Genomic DNA, 21,133 nt, shown 5'->3' on the forward strand with positions numbered 1-21,133 from the left:
CGTGTGTCAGAATTTCCTTCCGTTTAAAGGCTGAATAATATTCCATTCTCTCTTTGTGTGTGTATAGGGTGCAACTCCAAGGCTGGCCACTTTCTTTGGTTTCTAGAATTCAGTTTAATGTTTGATTCCAGTGCCCTACTATCACAGCAGATTAGGGGAAAGTTAACCCCAGTCATTCCCAGGGATGACTCCTGAGCTTTTCCCACAGCTTGGAGATCCTCAGCTGCGCTAAGGCATCAGGAGGTGACTCTAGTAGTTGGACATCTGTTCCTGCCAATTGCCCTATAAATATCCCCTGCGCCTGTCTTATGGTCACTCCATGCTGAGCAGTTCTCTGCTGCTCCTGTACGTGGTGGCTTTAGATGTGGGAGTCCTTTGCAAACTCTACCCCCCCACCATTTACCCTGGGCCTTCATCCCAGGGTGCAGCAGAGACTCAGAGCCAGTTCTTACCTTATCCTAGGATGCTCTTCTCTTCTTCCCCAAGCCAAGGGGAACCTCCTTCCAATCTGGGACAATGCTTCTCTTCCTACTGCTTCTTAAAGCTGCCTGCTTTGTAAACCCCAGCACCTCTCCTCAGGGGGATGGGGGACAGGGTTAGGCTTCAATAGAAAAAGCCAGAATGTCTTGCAGGCTATTTCATCTTCCTGCTCTGCCTTTTTTTGGGCAACTTTGCTGTGTTCCTGATACCTGCGTCAATGTGCAGGAAAGAGATGGGGAAGAGAAAAATACAGGGAGAACAGATGAATGTAAAAAATATGATCCAACGATACACATAGAAGAAAACAATAGAATGGGAAAGACTAGAGATCTCTTCAAGAAAATTAGAGATACCAAGGGAACATTTCATGCAAAGATGGGCACAATAAAGGACAGAAATGGTATGGACCTAACAGAAGCAGAAGATATTAAGAAGGGATGGCAGGAATACACAGAAGAACTATACAAAAAAGATCTTCATGACCCAGATAACCACCATGGTGTGATCACTCACCTAGAGCCAGACATCTTGGAATGAGAAGTAAAATGGGCCTTGGGAAGCATCACTTTGAACAAAGCTAGTGGAAGTGACGGAATTCAGTTGAGCTATTTCAAATCCTAAAAGATGATGCTGTAAAAGTGCTGCACTCAATATGCCAGCAAATTTGGAAAACTCAGCAGTGGCCACAGGACTGGAAAAGGTCAGTGTTCGTTCCAATCCCAAAGAAAGACAATGCCAAAGAATGTTCAAACTACCACACAATTGCACTCATTTCACATGCTAGCAAAGTAATGCTCAAAATTCTCCAAGCCAGGCTTCAACAGGACATGAACCAAGAACTTCCAGATGTTCAAGTTGGATTTAGAAAAGGCAGAGGAACCAGAGATTAAATTGCCAACATCTGTTAGATCATAGAAAAGGCAAGAGAGTTTCAGAAAAACATCTACTTCTGTTTCATTGACTGCTTGGGTCACAACAAACTGGAAAATTCTTAAAGAGATGGAAATACCAGACCACCTTACCTGCCTCCTGAGAAACCTGTATGCAGGTCAAGAAGCAACAGTTAGGACTGGACATGGAACATGGAAAGGAGTATGCCAAGGCTGTATATTGTCACCTTGCTTATTTAACTTACATGTAGAGTACATCATGTGAGATGCTAGACTGGATGAAGCACAAGCTGAAATCAAGATTGGCGGGAGAAATAGCAATAATCTAAGATATGCTGATGACACCACCCTTATGGCAGAAAGCAAAGAGGAACTGAAGAGCCTCTTGATAAAAGTGAAAGAGGAGAGTGAAAAGCTGGCTTAAAACTCAACATTTAAAAAACTAAGATCGTGGCATCCAGTCCCATCACTTCAAGGCAAATAGATGGGGAAACAATGGAAACAGACTTTATTTTCTTGGGCTCCAAAATCACTGCAGGTGGTGACTGCAGCTGTGAAATTAAAAGACGCTTGCTTCTTGGAAGAAAAGCTATGACCAACCTAGAAAGCATATTAAAAAATGGAGACATTACTTTGCCAACAAAGGTCCATCTAGTTAAAGCTATGGTTTTTCCAGTAGTCATGCTTGGATGTGAGAATTGGACCATAAAGAAAGCTGAGTGCCAAAGAACTGATACTTTTGAATATGTGTTGGAGAAGACTCTTGAGAATCCCTTAGACTGCAAGGAGATCAAATCAGTCAATCCTAAAGGAGATGAGTCCTGAATATTCACTGGATGGACTGATGCTGATGCTGAAGCTCCAATACTTTGGCCACCTGATGCAAAGAACTGACTCATTGGAAGAGACTCTGATGCTGGGAAAGACTGAAGGCAGGAGGAGAAGGGGATGACAGAGAATGAGATGGTCAGATGGCATCAATGACGCGATGGACATGAGTTTGAGCAAACTCTGGGAGCTGGTGATGGACAGGGAAGCCTGGCATGCTGCAGTCCTTGGGTAGCAAAGAGTTGGACACAACTGAGCGACTGAACTGAATGACAAGCATAAATATGACCTTTTATAGAGGTGAAACCTTAACCCCAGGTTGGGCTTTCTCTGAAGGAAGAGAATATATCCAGTTGCTATTTCTTATTTTATAAAATAACACTTCAGGAATCAGTGTTGGAGAATGAAAAATGGAGAGTTGGCATGCTATTAAATTGGTGACGAGTGTAGGTTTGGATCTGTTCTGTTCAGTATGGGAGCCATCGACCACATGTGGCTAGTGAGCATTGAAGTGTGAATCCAATTTGAGATGCGTTGTAAGGAATCCCCTGGTGGTCCAGTGATTAGGATTCGGCGCTTTCCCTGCTAGGGGCCCCAGTTCAATCCCTGCTCCGGAACTGAAATCCTACAAACTGCACCGAGTGGCAAAAAAAAAAAAAAGGTGATGCGCTGTAAGTGAAAAATACATCTAGGATCTCAAAGACTGAGTGGGGAAGAATGCAAATTACCACATGAAAAAAATGTAAATTATTACAAAATATAGATTAAATGTCAAACTGATAACATAAAAATATGCATTGCATCAAATATATTGATAAAATTAAGTTCTTCCTAACTTAATTGTGGCTACTAGAAAATTAGAAATTATATATGTGGTTCTCCTATTGAATTAGTATTGGATTGTATTGCTCTAGAGCCACACTAGCTGCATCATCACTTAAGTAGCTGTGTAACTTTGGGAAAGTTATTTAACCTTTCTGCTTCCTTCTCTCATCTATAAAATGGGACTAATAAATTATTATTATATTATACTATATTATATTACTGTTTTTGTGCCATGTGCTCAGTTGCTCAGTCATGTCCAACTCTTTATGACCCCGTGGACTTTAGCCCACCAGGCTCCTCTGTCCATGGGATTCCCCAGGCAAGAATACTGGAGTGGGTTGCCATTTCCTTCTCTAGGGGATCTTCCAGACCCAGGGATCAAACCGCATCTTTTGCATCTCCTGCATTGGCAGGTGGATTCTTTACCCCTGTGCCACCTGGGAAGCATATTGCTGTATATTATATTTTTTGTGTTAAATGATGAGGAGGCGGAGAGTAATAAGGTGTTGTACTATGTTCAGGGAACTCAAATGCAGTAGAATTAAAGGCCCAGACTTTGGAGCCAGACCTAGGTTTGGATTTATCACTTAGCTATGTGATCTTAGTTAAGGTACTTAACTAATCTGATCTTTAGCTTTCTTATTTATGAATGGAGATGATGATGTTTGGGCCTTTCCACATGGCACTAGTGGCAAAGAAGCCACCTGCCATTGCAGGAGGCATAAGAGACTTGGGTTCCATCCCTGGGCCAGGAAGATCCCCTGGAGGAGGACATGGCAACCCACTCCAGTATCCTTGCCTGGAGAATCCCAAGGGCAGAGGAGCCTGGCGGGCTACAGTCCATGGGGTTGCAAAGAGTCAGATACGACTGAAGTGACTGAGCATGCAGCACGCCTGATGACGTTCACCTTATGAGTTGTTAGGAATATATTTATATATATATGTATATGTGTGTATATGTGTGTGTGTGTGTATACACTGTATAAAACACTGTGTGTGTGTATACACGCACACACAGTGTTTTACACAGTACCTGGTATGTAGTTAACCAGCCAATAATTTATACCTTGTTATTGTCATAGCCATCATCATCCTGTGGGTTACTCTCCTGTTACTACCCCAAGGTAAGCAACTCAAAGACTAAATTTGTTTACCTTTTCTTCTGTCATTCCAGTTCTCGTGTTTGTTTTAATTCTTCTCTTAAGTACATTTAGTTCTCACTTGCAGTCCATCTGCTTTGGTTTCCCAAGCCATCCCTTGGTTGGCTAAAGTTTATCTTCTAATAGTTTCTCCAAGGAGGGAATCAGAGAAAAAAATATCCTCAGCGTTTCCAAATGTTCTTTTCTACCTCTTTATACTTAAGACATCTTGGCTGGATGGAAAGCTCTGGCTCACATTTTGTTTGTCTTGTGTGTGTTACGGGTTGTGCTGCAGTATCTTCTCATAGATCATGCTGCCGAGAAGAACTCCAAGGCCAGCTTGATTTTTTTTCTTTCATAAGTGACTTGTCTTTTTGCCTGGTTGCCCAGGAGTTTCTTTTATTCCACCAAGCTTTATTGAGATACAATTGACATATTGTGAAAGTTTAAGATGTACAATATGATGACATGATACACATATATTGTGAAATGTTTATCACAATAAGCTTAGTTAAAGCATCCATCACCTCACATAATTACATTTCTTGTGTTTTGAGAGCATTCAATATCTATTCTTTTAGCAACCTTCAAGTGTATAATACAGTATTGTTAAATATAGTCACCACAGTGTACATTAGATCTCCAGGATTTATTCATCTAATAATTAGAAATTTGTACCTTTTGACCAATTTCTCTCCATTTCTCTCACCCCAGCCACTGACAGTCACCACTCTACTTCCTCTTTCTACAACTTTGGCTTTTTTTGTTTTCACATATAAGTGAGATCATAATAGCATTTGCCTTTCTAATTTATTTCGCTTAGCTGCCCTCAAGTTTCATTCATGTTGTTACAAATGAGAAGATTTCCTTCTATCTCATGACTGATTAATATTGCATAGATAGATGTTTTAAATTTTTATACCCATAAAAAATAAAATATAAAATCACATTTTCTAAATCCATTCATCTGTCAGTGGATAATTAGGTTATTTCCATGTTATGACTGTTGTAAATAATGCTGCTATGAACATGGGAGTACAGATGTCTCTTTAAGACAGTAATTTCATTTTGCTTGGTTATATACCCAGAAGTGGGATTGCTGGATCATATGATAGTTCTATTTTCAGTTTCTTGAGGAATCTCCATCCTGTTTTTTGTAGTGGCTTCACATGTTTACATTTCCCATCAACAGTGCACAAATGTTGCCTTTTCTCTACATTCTCACCAACACTCTTGTCTTTTTATAATAGCCATTTTAACAGATTTTCAGTGATATCTTGTGGTATTGATTTGTTTTTTCCTGATAATTAGTGATGTTGAGCTCCTTTTCATGTATCTCTTGACCGTTTGTATGTCTTCTCTGGAAAAATATCTATTCAAGTTGTTTGCCCATTTTAATTGGATTGTTTGTGTTTTTGCTATTAAGTTGTTTGAGTTCCTTTACATTTTCTATATTAACTCCTCCTAAGATAAAAGGTTGGTAAATATCTATTATACTTCCATTCTATAGGTTGCCTTTTGTTTTACTGATAGTTTCTTTCTCTGTGCAGACAATTTTTAGTTTGATATAGCCCCACTTATTTATTTTTGCTTTTGTTGCTTGCTCTGTTGGTGTCATATCCTCAAAAATTTTTGCCAAAACCTGTATCAAGGGGCTTTTCCCCTATGTTTTCTTCTAGTAGTTTTACAGTTTCAAAATATTTAACTTACTTATGTTTAAGCCTTTAATCCATTTAGAGTTGATTTGATGAGTGGCATAAGATAGAGGTCCAGTTTCATTCTACATGTGAATATTCAGTTTTCCCAACACCATTTATTGAAGAGACTATAATTTTTCTATTGAGTGAGGATTCTTGGCTCCTTTTTCAGGTATTAGTTGACTTTATAGGCACAGACCTAGAGACTATCATACTCAGTGAAGTCAGAGAAAGACAAGTGTCATATGATATCACTTATATATGGAATCTCAAAATAGATACAAAGGAACTTGTTTATAAAACAGAAATAGACTCATAGACATTGAAAACAAATTTGTGATTACCAAGAGGGAGAGGGTGGGGGAGGGATAAATAAGGAGTTTGGGATTAGCAGATACACATGACTATATGTAAAATAAATAAACAACAAAGACTTACTATATAGCATAACTATATCTCAATTAAAAAAATATGGGAAAAAAGGAAACTCCATTGTAGTCCAGAGGTTAAGATGCTGAGCTGCCAGTGCAGGGGGCGTGGGTTCAATCCCTGGTTGGGGAACTAAGATATCCCCCATGCTGTATAGTGTGGAAAAAAAAAAAAAGGTGAGGGGCAAAAAAAAAAGAAGTAGAAAAGGAGTGAATTTCGGGTAATAGGAAAAGATGATGATTTTCTGAGTTTTTGTGTCCAATACACCTGGCAAAATGGTGTTAGGAAATCTGTTCTGCTCCACGGTATTGTCCTGAAGTCCAAAAACGGTGTGGCTGTAAAAGTTTGGCTGATTCTACCTTTGGAAACTAAACTTTTTTGTGTGTTGATGAAGGAAAAATGCATGAAAGAAACTAGGTATTACAAAACCAAAATTTACTTATTTTAAGGTATGTTCTGGCTGTCTGGCTTAAGGAGAAAAAGCAACCAAGTCCTTATCCTTGGAAGACATTGTGATCTTGAATTAGATATTTAAAGTTTGCAGGCCCATCACTCAGACTTGGCATCACTTCTTTGTTTCTAAGCTGTAATTTAATTTAGAAGCACCGACTGGTGCCTGTTTATGGTTTACTGAGAGCGGTTCTCTCAGAGGTCTCCTTCCTGCTCCTGAGAACTCAGTTTAATTCAATAGATGGAGCCGGAGCAGCTGCACTTCCAAAACTGTTGCCACATTACAGTTTACGAGGCTGAGACTTTAGTCATCTCCAAAGTCCTGCTCCTTCTAATGATGGTTTGCCTTGGATTTCTTATTAATACTGCTCTGAGACAGTCCTCTGGTTAATTAAGCACTTATTAAATGCCTTGTGTGTGCTTTGGAGTCTCAATAGGGGTGAGGAGGAAATTCAAAAGGAATAGAAGACAAAGTTCCTATTCAGGGAACCCCACAGTCTTAGGATATCAATTTTGCTTCCACTTGGTAATTTAATTTCCCATCATAACTATAGGATCTCAGTTTAAGGTTTAAGAATTGCCCACCTACACTCAATCTTCTTCTTCCCTTAGGTCACACCTTCACCTGATAAATGAGAAGGTCTCGGTTCAGTTCAGTTGCTCAGTCATGTCCAGCTCATTGCCACCCCATGGACTGCAGCACGCCAGGCTTCCCTGTCCATCAGCAACTGCTGGAGTTTGCTCAAATTCATGTCCATCAAGTCAGTGATGCCATCCAACCATCTCATCCTCTGTCATCCCCTTCTCCTCCTGCCCTCAATCTTTCCCAGCATCAGGGTCTTTTCCAATGAGTCAGCTCTTCGCATCAGGTGGCCAAAGGATTGGAGTTTCAGTTTTCAGCATCAGTCCTTCCCATGAATATTCAGGACTGATCTCCTTTAGGATTGACTGATTTGATCTCCTTGCAGTCCAAGGGACTCTCAAGAGTCTCCTCCAACATCATAGTTCAAAAGCATCAGTTATTTGGTGCTCAGCTTTGTTTATGGTTCAACTCAAACATCTGTACATGACTACTGGAAAAACCATTGCTTTGACCAGATGGACCTTTGTTGGTAAAGTAATGTCTCCACTTTTTAATATGCTGTCTAGGTTTGTTATAGCTTTTATTCCAAGGAGCAAGTGTCTTTTAATTTCATGGCTGCAGTCACCATCTGCAGTGATTTTGGAGCCCAGAAAAATAAAGTCAGTCACTGTTTCCACTGTTTCCCCATCTATTTGCCGTGAAGTGATGGGACCAGAGGCCATGATCTTAGTTTTATGAATGTTGAGTTTTAAGCCAACTTTTTCACTCTCCTCTTTCACTTTCATCAAGAGGCTCTTTAGTTCTTCACTTTCTGCCATAAGGGTGGTGTCATCTGCATATCTGAAGTTATTGATGTTTCTCCTGGCAATCTTGATTCCAGCTTGTGCTTCCTCCAGCCCAGTATTTCTCATGATGTACTCAGGAAGCAACTGCTAGAACTGGACATGGAACAACAGACTGGTTCCAAATAGGAAAAGGAGTACGTCAAGGCTGTATATTGTCACTTGCTTATTTAACTTATATGCAGAGTACATCATGAAAAACACTGGGCTGGAAGAAGCACAAGCTGGAATCAAGATTGCCAGGAGAAATATCAATAACCTCAGATATGCAGATGACACCACCCTTATGGCAGAAAGTGAAGAGGAACTAAAAAGCCTCTTGATGAAAGTGAAAGAGGAGAGTGAAAAAGTTGGTTTAAAGCTCAACATTCATAAAACTAAGATCATGGCATCTGGTCCCATCACTTCATGGGAAATAGATGGGGAACAGTGGAAACAGTGTCAGACTTTATTTTTTGGGCTCCAAAATCACTGCAGATGGTGACTGCAGCCATGAAATTAAAAGACGTTTACTCCTTGGAAGGAAGGTTATGACCAACCTAGATAGCATATTTAAAAGCAGAGACATTACTTTGCCAACAAAGGTCCATCTAGTCAAGGCTATGGTTTTTCCAATAGTCATGTATGGATGGGAGAGTTGGATGGTGAAGAAAGCTGAGTGCCGAAGAATTGATACTTTTGAACTGTGGTGTTGGAGAAGACTCTTGAGAGTCCCTTGGACTGCAAGGAGATCCAACCAGTCCATCCTAAAGGATATCAGTCCTGGGTGTTCATTGGAAGGACTGATGCTGAAGCTGAAACTCCAATACTTTGGCCACCTGATGCGAAGAGCTGACTCATTTGAAAAGACCCTGATGCTGGGAAAGATTGAGGGCAGGAGGAGAAGGGGATGACAGAGGATGAGATGGTTGGATGGCATCACCAACTCAATGGACATGGGTTTGGGTAAACTCCGGGAGTTGGTGATGGACAGGGAGGCCTGGCGTGCTGCAGTTCATGGGGTCGCAAAGAGTAGGACATGACTGAGTGACTGAACTGAACTGAATTAGTGGTTAATTTCCATAGGGCGAGGCTGAGCAAAATATTTTAATATGTAATTTAACACAAGGAACTGCGAATTTTCCCATTATAACAAAAGCTAACAATTTCGCCACTTTCAATCCCTTTATAGATGTAATATGTCCCCTTTTATCAGATCCATATTATAATTTTACATCTCTTGGAATTTTAATTACCTCATTGTTTATTATTATTTTTAAATGATTCATCACTTTCTGAAAAGAGATGTGCCGTGTTTTCCTGAAAGTTCAGCCTTTGAGAGTCACCTTCAGCATTTTTATATCCTTAAAGCTGAGTAGGCATTTAGGGCTCAGGCAGTCCACCCAGGGGTGCCAGTTCCTCCCGCAAGAGCCCTGGCCATGGGGAAAGGGCCACACACTTAACAAGCTCACAGTCCAACCCAGGGGGTGGTCTGGGATTCACAGTTGCTGAGAGTGGTTTTAATTTAATTTAATCACTTTTCTCCTCCTGCCCCTGGTATTGCTAACATTTCAGATATTGGAGGGAGAGGTGAGCCTTTCCTTGCTGTGGCATGAAGATCTAAAAGTAAACAGCTTACTACTTTAGGGCATGTCACTGTCAATATCCAGCACACCTAGGGCATAGCCATATGCTCAAATGATATAAGTCTGTTATATACCATTCAGAAGAGTTTCTTGCATGATTAGGGGCTGTCAGTTATGAGATAGTGCAATTCCTTGAGGAAAGAACATGTTAGATACTTGATCATTGTTTCTTCATAAAAAAAATGAAAGGAGGAAGGATAGGAATTCTTACTGGAAACTCTGGATCCTGTGCTGAGTGCCTTGGAGGATATAAAGACAGAAGAGATGTTGTGCCCTTGCAAACAGAACCTGTAATCCAACTCTGCAGGCTGATACCATAGAAAAGCTGTAGATGACAGCTCTCGGCCCCAGGATGGCCCTGGACACAGTGCTGAGTGGTGAGCTGTGTTGTTAGCAGCTGCTTACTAAAAATAAAGCCTTGTGTTTGTGAAGGATTGACTTAAATTAGCCTGGATTCAAGGTCTGGATACACTAATTCACCATCTCTGCCCGATGCTTCTCTGTGCTCTTTGGAAGTGGAGGTTGACATGCCAGGCAGCCAGGAATTGCACATGGCGCCAGCCTGTCTAACGGCGTGCGGCCTGAGAGTGTGTCCTGGCAGCAAAAGCACTGAGAGCTGCGGTTGTGGCTGGGTCATTTCATGGGAGTTAAGAAGGGGCAGAAGGCAGATGGCCGTTTCATGGAGAGGCTGGGCAAAGCTTGATGATGGAATCAGGCCGGTGCCTTGATTGAAGAGAGGGGTTGGGTAAGTGCAGTGGTGGGCTATGAGCCCCCGATTGGGAGCACAGGGTAGATGCAGGGGCCCTGGAGAGCTGGGAGGACAGTGCTCTGGCCGGGTTCATGGTGGCAAACTATTAGAGGGGATGTACTGGGGGACCTTGAGCCCTGGACTTAAATGCCAGCTCAGGGAGCAGGGCCCTGCTCACTTGACAGTGTCCACTCACCATGTATACTAAGTGCTCAATGAGTATTTGCCAAATGAATAGAATAATGGGAACTTCCCTGGTGTCCAGTAGTTAAGAGTCACCTGCCAATGCAGGGGACACGGGTTCAATCCCTGGTCCGGGAAGATTCCATATGCCATGGAACAACTAAGCCCATGTGCTCCAGTTACTGGGCCTGTGCTCTGCAACTGGAGAAGCTACTGCAGTGAGAAGCCCGCACACTGCAACTGGAGAAAGCCTACATACGGCAATGAAGACCGAGCACAGTCAAAAATAATTTAATTAATTAAATTTAAAAAGATTAATGAATTGGACTCTGACAACTGGACTTTATGCTGCAGGTGAGACAAGTTTAACAGGGAGATGGTGTTTGGTGGCAGGTACTCTGTGAGCTCTTCCCCTGATAACGTCAAAACATAGCTGACCTGGGTCTCTTTCATATGTTGAACTAGCCAGTCTGAGAAGTCTGTACCGGGTACAAATGACAAACAGCAGCTTGATGTGACCCCAGCTCCAACTGGTGTCAGCATTCTGGGAGCCTTCAAGTTGTTGCCACAAGGCCTAGGGGGATGTCAGGCGTTGGTGAGGGGAGAGAGTCCTTTGGACTGGAGGGTCTTTAGGTCACCTTGGTGTCTCTATGAGGAACGGTACCCTGTTGCCATGCATGACAGGTCTCTAGATGGCTTATACCTTGATGGTCAGGATCCATTGTGGTTTCGTCTCCTCTCTGATTTGACCTGGAGAATTTCAAACTCACAGAGCTTTCTGAATACTGAAATTTCTTGTGTCTCATCCTCCACACTCTTCTATTTTCAGTGGGGCTGTCTCCTTGGCTGCAGCTGTTTTAATTTTCCATCTAAGTTCCTTAGAAGTGACCCAGATAAAAATGATCTCTCTTTCTGACTGCCTATAGGATAACTTGAAATAAAACCTCTACCTTCTGGGGACTTCTCTGGTGGTCTAGTGGCTAAGACTCTGAGTTCCCAGCGCAGGGGTTCTGGCTTTGATCCCTGATCAAGGAACTAGATCCCACATGCTGCAACTAAGACCCAGCACAGCCAAATAAATAAATATTTTTTAAAGTCATAAAAAAAACCCTCTACCTTCTTTCTAAGTTAGGCTTTTTATTGCCTGTGTTTTTTTTTTTTTTTTTCTTGTCTACTAGTTGGTTTTGTTTCATTCTGTTTGTTTTTAAAGCAAACCTCGTTAAATGGGTAGGTTTTTAATATATAATTCTACTTGTTTATTTTATTTTTGGCTGTGCTGGGTCTTTGTTACTGCTCTGGCTTGTTCCTAGCTGTGGTGAGCAGGGGCTCCTCTCTAGCTGCAGTGCGCAGGCTTCTCATTTCAGTGGCTCGTCTTTGTTGCAGAGCACAGGGCTGTAGGGCTCGTGGGCTTCCGTAGTTGTGGCACATGGGCTCAGTGGTGGGGGCTCCCAGGCTCTGGAGCACAGAGCAGTTAAGGTGCGCGGGCTTAGTACTCCCCAGCATGTGAAATCTTCCTGGATCAGGGATCGAACCCGTGTCTTCCTCATTGGTGGGCGGGTTCTTTATCACTGAACCACCAGGGAGGCCCTAGGTGGGTCGTTCTGAGTTGTTTTGTTTCCCGATCCCCAGTGTAGGAATGTGTAGCTGCCTAATTCTAACGACTTAGTGACTCCTTGCTCAGGGGAGCACATCCCAGCTCACTGCTGCCCCTTAAACATACTTTCTTGTCCTTGGATCAGTGAGTGGCTACTGTATTTCCTTGGAAGTTTTTCCTTTGATGCTGAAGGAGTGGTCCGCTTCTTGACATATCATTGACAAGCCTGGGGAAAATGGAAAGCCTTGACTCATTTGAGGCTTTTAATGAGAGAAGTCTGCTACTTAACACGTCTAGGCTGAAGCAAGCAGCTGGAAGTCAGCTTTGCTGTCACAGGGTCAGAAAGTCCTGTGGGCTCCAGGTTTGCAGTTGGCAGCAGCCTGCGATATTTTTGGAGTTCCCAGCGTGGAGCTGGGCACTCATCACATTTCACTCCTGGGGCTGTTGATGGCTACAGAGCACTGGTGGCTATCCATCTCTGTCAGGGATTGTCACTTGCTTCTTAATGAATATGGCTATTAATACTGTCTCGCTCACTCAATCCTTCAGGAGGGCAAAGCTCTAGTGTCCCTCAACTTCACCATGCCCTTCTGGACTACATTTTAAGAGTCAGGAACATTGACTCTGGTCTGCCCCAGTCTGTCCTAGTGGTTTAAGGTCAGTCTTTTGGGGGTGGATAAATCTCCTGTGTCATCTCCTAGACCTGATGGTGGTCCTTCATTCTCTGTGGTAGTGGGATCTCAGGCATCTATGGACTGTTAAATGGGATGCCATCAGCAGCTGGGGGAGGGGCTGCAGGGGCCTCTATAAACCAGTCATCCCCATTCCAGGACAACTAGTCAGGGTGCTGAGTTGGTTCAGTCACATCAACTTGGATTTGATACCCTGCTCTTCCACTTTTGACCTTGGTATGAGCTTGGACAACTAACTCTGCCTCCATTTACACAATCGTGAAACAGAAATAGGAATAGAATTTGCCTGCAGAGTTGTCGTGAAGAGAGATGAAAAAATGTTTAGAAGGCCCTAAGCACAATGCCAGGCACATAGCAGGTACTCTGAAAAGGTATTTATCATTAGAGAATTGGGACTCAGCTTACTTAAGTAAAAGCATCAGTGTTCTCTGAGCCAACTGCATACAGTCTGTGAAATAGATTTGTTGTGTATGGGGTTTTTTTTTGGATAAAGTTTTTTGAAATGGAATCTTTAAAACTAGAGAATATATCTGCTGAATTCTTATCTACACAACCTTTTAGAAGAACCCCAGAGCAGAGACTCCCCTGTAGCCCCCACGATGCCTTAAGTGGTGCCAGGTGGTGGCTGGGCCCACAGATGCCACTGAAAATGGGTGAGTGGCATCTGCCAAGTGTGGTTGCCTGTTGGAGTTGCCGCTGACCTCGTATGCACAGCGGACAAGGTGGAGAGAACTGTAGGTAGAGAGAACTGTAGCTGTAAGAAATGCCCACGTGCTCTTTTTTTTTTTAAGATTTTTTTTATGTGGACCATGTTTAAAGTTCTTATTGAATTTGTTACAATATTGCCTCTGTTTTACATTTTGGTGTTTTGATTCCAAGGCATGTGGGATCTTAACTCCCCAAAATCGAACCCACACCCACTCCATTGGAAGGTGAGGTCTAAACCACTGGACCACTGGGGAAGTCCCACCCACCTGCTCTTTTTGGCATCTTGCAAAACTATATGATGATATCACCACCAGCATATTGATATTAATGCTGTCAATATGCTGCCCCAGGTTCCCTCGTGTTGCACTTTTATAGTCACACCCGTCTCCCTCCTCCTCCTACACCAACTTTAACCTCTCAAACTACTCACATGTTAGAGCCAGGATCTTAGTGGAGGCAGAGCTTCTATCCCAGCATTGGACCTCTTACCCATGGGATGAACTTTGATTGACTGAATGATTGATTGCTACAATGATATAAATGTCTATTTTTAATTTAGCCGTATCATTAAAAAAAAAAAAAAAGACACACAGCCAAACCAAACCCTTAACTGAGACAGCAGAGTTCCAGAAAATGAGGCCAAAGAATTGTTAGTACATTAGGGAAAAATACCAAATTGTGAAGGTGGTCTCAGAAGAGCAGAAAGTCTCAACTTGGTCAAGAAGTGAGGGGTATTGCTTTCATAGACCGTAGAGGTTCCCTGCCCCACAGTGATGACTCTGGCTTTCATTGGATGCTTTTTGAATATTTTTACTCTTTATTTTATTTGAGTGTTATCAATAAACTCATCTTAAAATATATTGGCTGCTACAAATATTTTCTTTATGAGGACTTATTGCATCCTAAAGTCTGCATTTATGATTTCTTGAGATGACAGCATTTTCTTAGGGATTTCACTTCTGAATCTCAGAAAGAATTAGTGGGAAAAATGGAATTTGATGTTCAGAAATATTCTAAAAACTTGGCCAGGGTGTGCCAGGCCTGCTCAGACCATCAGAGGGTTCTGGAGCCTCCTGCAGTCACTTGCTCACATGGGTTTCCCTTTCAGGAGCTGGGGTCAGAGAAGATGTGTTTCTCATCTGGAGGGAGATGGAGGAAGCTGGCAGCACATTGGCCCAGATCCAGAGGCTGGTGGCTGAGACTCCCAAGACCAGCGTGGCCACAACAGACCATGGTGGGTGCTGTTGACAGGCACGAGTGTGAAAGAGTCAATACTGAGTTGTAACTGCTACTGATCGGGGATTGGGACTGTTTCCAGGTTCCTTACCAAGGAGAGCTCCTTAGTCCAGCTGGCAGGAGCTCCTGAGGGGACTCTCCAGAGCTCTGTTGTGTGTGTGTCTGTGTATGCGTGCACATATGTGTGTCTATTGGTTGTCAAAGCAAAACCAGAGACGGACAGCCAAATCGTTAAAAAAAAACAAGGTTCTATTCAGGGACTATTGCAAGAAGGGAAAAGAGACCTCAGTATGAAAGTGGAATCAGTTATTAATAAACATGAGCAAGTGGGGATTTGCACCCAAGGAGCAGGGTGGAGGGCTGCTGGATGGAAAATTACTGAGAAGAACATCAGGGATCAAAGGGGGTTTCTGGCTAAACCTATCTGACAGGATTCTTGCTGAAAGTAGGTTGAGGTGATCAGACATCACCTGGGCGACAATTGGGTATGAGGAATTTTTCTCAGATATGGAGAGTGAGGGATTCTGGATAAACTATCTTAACAGGATTTTTGCTAAAATTGGGCGATGCAAAGACAAACATAGAAGACCATGGGTCAAGAGCCAGCTGAAAAGAGGATTCAGAGGAGCCTGAGTTTGGAGTGAGAAATATGGTTGTAAATACCAGTTCCATCGTTAGATTAACCTGACTGCCTCTTTGAACCTTTGGTTATTCATCTGTTAAATAATTATAATACTGGTCTTGAGAAATTCTTGTAAAAATTAAGATAAATGATGCATGCTTTGCACCAAGGAGGTTCTTGGTAACTGTTAGCTCAGTCTTTTCTCTTTCACATTTAGGGCAATAAGTATACTGATTCTCATCCCTGAGTTCTTGAGTTAGTAAAGGATTTTCCTCTGTAGTCACTAGTTTCATTTAGGGCACAGCTAGTAATGATAGTAGTTAGTACATACCTTAAATGTTAGGCACTGTTCTGAATTCTTCATAGGTATTAGCTCATTTCATCGTTGCTACAATCTTATAAGATAGATGCTGCTATTATCTCCATTTAAGGCTAAATAACTTGCTCAAGGCCACACTAGAACTAACGAAGCCAGGATTCAAAACTGAGTTCCTCATTAAGAATACTGATGTCCGGCTCCAAACACAGACATTCTGATTTAATCCATAAAAGATGAAATCTGGACACTGGGGGTTTTTTTCTCTCTCAGTCTGGACACTGGGAGTTTTGAGAGCTCCCCAGGCAATGCTATTGTGCAATAAAATCTGGGAACCTCTGCCATGCTATATTGCTCCTGGTACCCTGCCTATGTTACAGAGGCATCTGTGAGGGAAGAGAGCAAGGAGGCCAGGCTGGCTGGGGGCACAGATGCAGCTGAAGAGGAGAAATGGGGAAGGGGACATGAGTAGAAGGAGGAAGGGGTGGAAGGCAGAAGTGAGCTTGCACTGTATGGCTTGATAAAATCCTGGTGACACTGACTTTTCCCCATGAGTGGGTGTCCTGACTTGGGTCTGGAGTGGCAGCAGTGACAGTTGCTTTGCAAGGACCAGCTTTCTGGGGGTTTCCAAGGAGGGACCCAATCAGGCTAGTCCGGAGGGACTGCTCACTTGTAGGGATACCTCTTCCTCCCCAAAAGGTAATCTTAGAGTCAAATACTCAGAGAGTCCTCTGTCATCCTGAGAGAAGAATGAAAATGAAACAGGGGACCTGGAATAAGGTGTTTGTTTTGGGGAGCACTATGGACTGAATTGTGTCTCCCTCAAATTCAGATGTTGAAGCAGTAACCCCAATGTGTCTGTATTTGGAGATAGGGCCTTCAAGGAGGAAATTAAAGGTAAATGAGATCATAAGGGTGAGGCCCTAATCTAAGAGAACTGGTGTCCTAATTAGAAGAGAAAGAGACACAGGAGACCTCTGTCACTTCACACATCACATAAAGTCAAAGCTACATGAGGACTCAGCCAGAAGGTTGCCATCCACAAGCCTGGAGGAGATGCTTCACCAGAAACCAGACCTGTAGGCACCTTGATCTTGGACTTCCAGCCTCCAGAAGTGTGAGAAGATAAATTTCTGTTTAAGTCACCTAGTCTGAAGCATTTTATGGCATCTTGAGCAAACTAATACAGGGAATAGTTAAGCTTGGGGTACTCTTGAGGGTAACAGCGTTTTTAGATATTGTTTCTAAAGGAAACAGAAGGGTTGTTGGCCTCTGTAATCTTTAGAGGGATATATTGTCACCCCTTTGTTTCAATCTAATACACATAAACACATACCCAGAATTAAAAACCAAAATAACATCAAGCATAAATTTTCAAGATGCTTTTTGTGTACCATTTCTATTTAAAAAGGAAAATTTGGATACCTAAATTTCCACTGTTGGATACCCATGGAAGCTTTTGTAACCTTGCTTTGGCCGCAGAGACTGACTTGCTCCTGTTGCCATCCACAGCCCAGTGTTATTAAGGCAAATGCTGTGTCAGCCAAGACCTTGTGTCTGCTTCGTGTGAAGGTAGTGGCCTTTCCCATGTTTAGCTGCCAGGGCCTGTGGGTCAGAGGAGATCGGGTAGTCATCTGGAGAGGGGAAGGGTCAGAATGGAGGAGATCAGGTAGACTCTCATTACAAGTGGAACCTTCCTGTGTATTAGACAAAGACTCCCTTCCTGAACATGGCAGCCCCTCACCTGCCCCCCAGGCTAGGTGCACTCGTTCAGGGACCAGCTGGCACCTATAACCATAGGCTCAGAAGGGCAGTTTCTGGCGGGGATGACTCATCAGCCTGATGCCTGGAGTGAGAAGATGGTGAGGCCACACACACTCTGGCTGTTGGTAATTTTGACCTCTTTTTAATTATCAAGAGTGGTACATGAGAATTCCCTAAGGGAAACAGAAACTGACCAAAACACACAAAGCATTGGTTTTTAAAGACACCGGATACCAAGTATCATAGGCCAGAGATCCCTGAGAGATACAGGAAAATCCAGGGTAAACTCTGATTGTCTCAGCCTAATGCTTTGCCATGGTGTAAGAAGAAGGAGCACAGAAAACTTCCAAGGTTGGGAGATAGAGCTAAGGATCCAGGGAGATCAAGATATCTAGATTTCACAAGACAAAGTAACACAGAGAGAACTCTGGAAATCTGCCAAGAGTCCTTCTTGTGATTTCTGCTTCTCCTGATCATTCTGTGAGGAAATTACCCAAGGCTGGGAAAGATCCACTGGAAAGAGTTAGAAAGGAAGGGTTTAGAGCTCATGTAGGGTGAAGAAGAATGCCTGTTTTCAGCAGCCCATTTGGAAAAATTTATGTCATAGAGCACTGGGTGGACTGCTTGGGAAGGTCTTACCTCAGTCATGGGAAATGATTGGCCCTAAACAGCTCTGAGCCCTCCTGAGTAAGCATCAAAGCACGACACGAAAGGAGAGAATTCTTTATGTATAACTTAACTGCATCTCAGAACAAAGCTCAAGAAGATTTATAAGAATATAAAAGCATCCAGTATCCAACTAGGTAAAACTCACAATGACTGGCATCTGATCAAAGATTACTAGGCATGAAAAGAAGGGTGTGCCCCTTGCTAATCAATCAACATTGACACAGATGTTAGAATTGACAGAAGAAGACAGTAATTATAACTGTATTCCTATATTCAAAAAGCTAAGTAGAGGCAGGTAAGTATTTTTGAAAAAATACATGCTGAACTTTTACAGATGAAAACTTTTAGGCAAGAAAATATCTTAGGTGAAAACATGCTGAACAAAATCAATGGCAGATTAGACACTGCAGGAAAGAATATGGGTGATCTTGAAGACATAGCAAGAGAAACTATTCAAAATGAGACACAGAGAAAAATAACAAGAATAAATAACAAAAACAAAGAATAAACAGAAGAGCATCAGTGAATGTAGATGGAATTCCTGAGGAGAGGGCAGGAGGTGGAACAGAAAAATATTTGGAGAAATAAAGATTGAAAAGTTTCCAAATTTGATGAAAATTATAACTTAGAGATCCAAGGAATTCAAGGAATGTCAAGTACAAGAAAATGAGAGAAACTGTACCAAAGAACATCACAATCAATTTGCTCAAAACCACTGATAAGGAGAAAATCTTGGGACTTCCCTAGTGGTTAAGATTTCATCTCCCAGTGCAGGGAACACAGGTTCCATCCATGGTAAGATCCTACATACCTCTTGGCCAAAAATAAAAACATAAAACAGAACATGTATTGCAAAAAAATTCAATAAAGACTTTAAAAATGGTCCACAAAAAAAAAAGAGAGAGAGAGAGAAATTTAAAAGCAACCAGAGGAAAAAAAGACCTTTTCTGTAGAAAGGAACAGAGATGAGCACAGTAGTAGATTTCTCATTGGAAGTGAAGAGACAGTGGAGTGACATTTTATTTTTTCATTCAGTACCCTAAGCTGTCAATCTAGAATCCTGTGTTTTGTGAAGATATTTTTTTCAAAAACAAAGGCAAAATAAAGATATTTTTTATCTTTACCTACAGCAGAAAAGAATTAATTATCAGCGCATCTGCACTGTGAGGAAATCGTTCAGGCAGGAAGAGAATGATGATGCTTTAATGTGGGAAGAAATGAATGGAAATACGGTTCTACGCAAAGGAATAAAAAACTGGAAATTACTCTGTGGATAAATACATGATGTTTTGCTATTTAGGTATCTTTAGAAAGCAATTTCTGTTTAAGCAAAAGTAATAATAGTGGGGGAGTGGGGAATGGAAAGAGTCATTTAATAGGTACAGAGTTCCTTTCTGGGATACTGAAAAAGCTTTGGAGTTGGATAGTGATCCAATACTGTGGATGTGCTTAATGCCACTAAATTGTTCACCTAAAAATGGTTAAAATGATATATTTAATATTATGTATATTTTACCACAATTATTAAAAAAAAATCCCACTGCATTGTCAAAAAGAAATTCAGAAGGGGAGAAAAGCAAATATGCTATTGTAAGCTTCTTTAAAAAAAATTTTTTTTTAAAATTTGTTTTACTGTGTCAGGTCTTAGCTGTGATGTGAGGGATTTTTCTCTCTAGCTGTGGCTCATGGGCCTCGTTGCCCCGAGGCACATGGGGTCTTAGTTCCCTGACTAGGGAGTGAATCTGTGTCCTCTGTACTTCAAGGTGGATGCTTAACACTGGACCACCAGGGAAGTCTCTGCTATACGGTTCTTAGAGCATATGGGGGGTAGTATAATATCCATTGAAATTATCCGTCCAAATATCCAGTGGGCTTCCCTGGTGGCTCAGACGGTAAAACTGAAATGGCTGAAATGCAGGAGACCTGGGTTCTATCCCTCGATTGGGAGGATCCCTTGGAGGAGGGAATGGCTACCCACTCCAGTATTCTCGCCTGGAGAGGACAGAGGAACCTGGCTGGCTACATACAGTCCATAGGGTCGCAAAGAGTTAGACACGACTGAGCGACTAACACACACACATGTTGAAGATGTGTACTCTTAAATAAGGGCTTCCCTGACAGCTCAGTTGGTAAAGAATCCACCTGCAGTGTAGGAGACCCCAGTTTGATTCCTGGGTTGGGAACATCCCCTGGAGAAGGGAAAGGCTACTCACTCTAGTATTCTGGCCCGGAGGGTTGCAAAGAGGTGGAGGTGACTTTCACTTTTCACTCTAAATAAAGTACCCACTAAATAACAAAACAAGCCAACAAACAAGATAAATTGGAATTGAAAATACTCAATCCAAAATCTGTCTTGGGACTTCCCCGGTGTGGATGAGAATCTGCCTGCCAATTCAGGGGACACGGGTTCGATCCTTGGTCTGGGAAGATTCCACACTCTGTGGGCAACCAAGTCCTTGCGCCACAACTACTGAGCTCATGTGCCACAACTTTTGAAGCCCACACGTCCTGGAGTCTGTGCTCTGCAACAAGGGAAGCCACCACAATGAGAAGCCTGTGCACCATAGTGAAGAGTAGCCCCTGCTCACCACAACTTGAGAAAGCCTGCACACAGCAACAAAGACCCAATGCAACAAAATAAATAAATAAATAAACAAATAGTTAAGAATTTTTTTTAAATGCTGTCTGGAAAAAAAGAACAAAGGACAGATGGCGCCAATAGACAACAAATAGCAAAGTGATTGACATAAACCTAAGCATACATATGTCAAAACTTAATATGTATAGTTTATTGTTATCAATGATGAATATAC

General features: G+C 42.2%; 1 protein-coding gene across 9 annotated transcripts in view; it reads left to right on the plus strand.

The window, feature by feature from the left end:
• VWA3B (von Willebrand factor A domain containing 3B) overlaps positions 1 to 21,133 on the plus strand; it is a 177,436-nt gene that overhangs the window by 39,735 nt on the left and 116,568 nt on the right. For all 9 annotated transcript variants that reach the window (XR_006269342.1, XM_043467856.1, XM_043467857.1 and 6 more), the window contains one exon: positions 14,822 to 14,947. Coding sequence is in view for 8 of the 9 variants with exons in the window: in XM_043467856.1 (XP_043323791.1) it covers positions 14,822 to 14,947 (126 nt within the window). In the remaining variant the exon portion in view is untranslated. The remainder of the gene's footprint in view (positions 1 to 14,821; positions 14,948 to 21,133) is intronic.

The sequence above is a fragment of the Cervus canadensis genome, chromosome 5 (assembly GCF_019320065.1).
Source record: "Cervus canadensis isolate Bull #8, Minnesota chromosome 5, ASM1932006v1, whole genome shotgun sequence".
Lineage (NCBI taxonomy): Eukaryota > Metazoa > Chordata > Mammalia > Artiodactyla > Cervidae > Cervus > Cervus canadensis.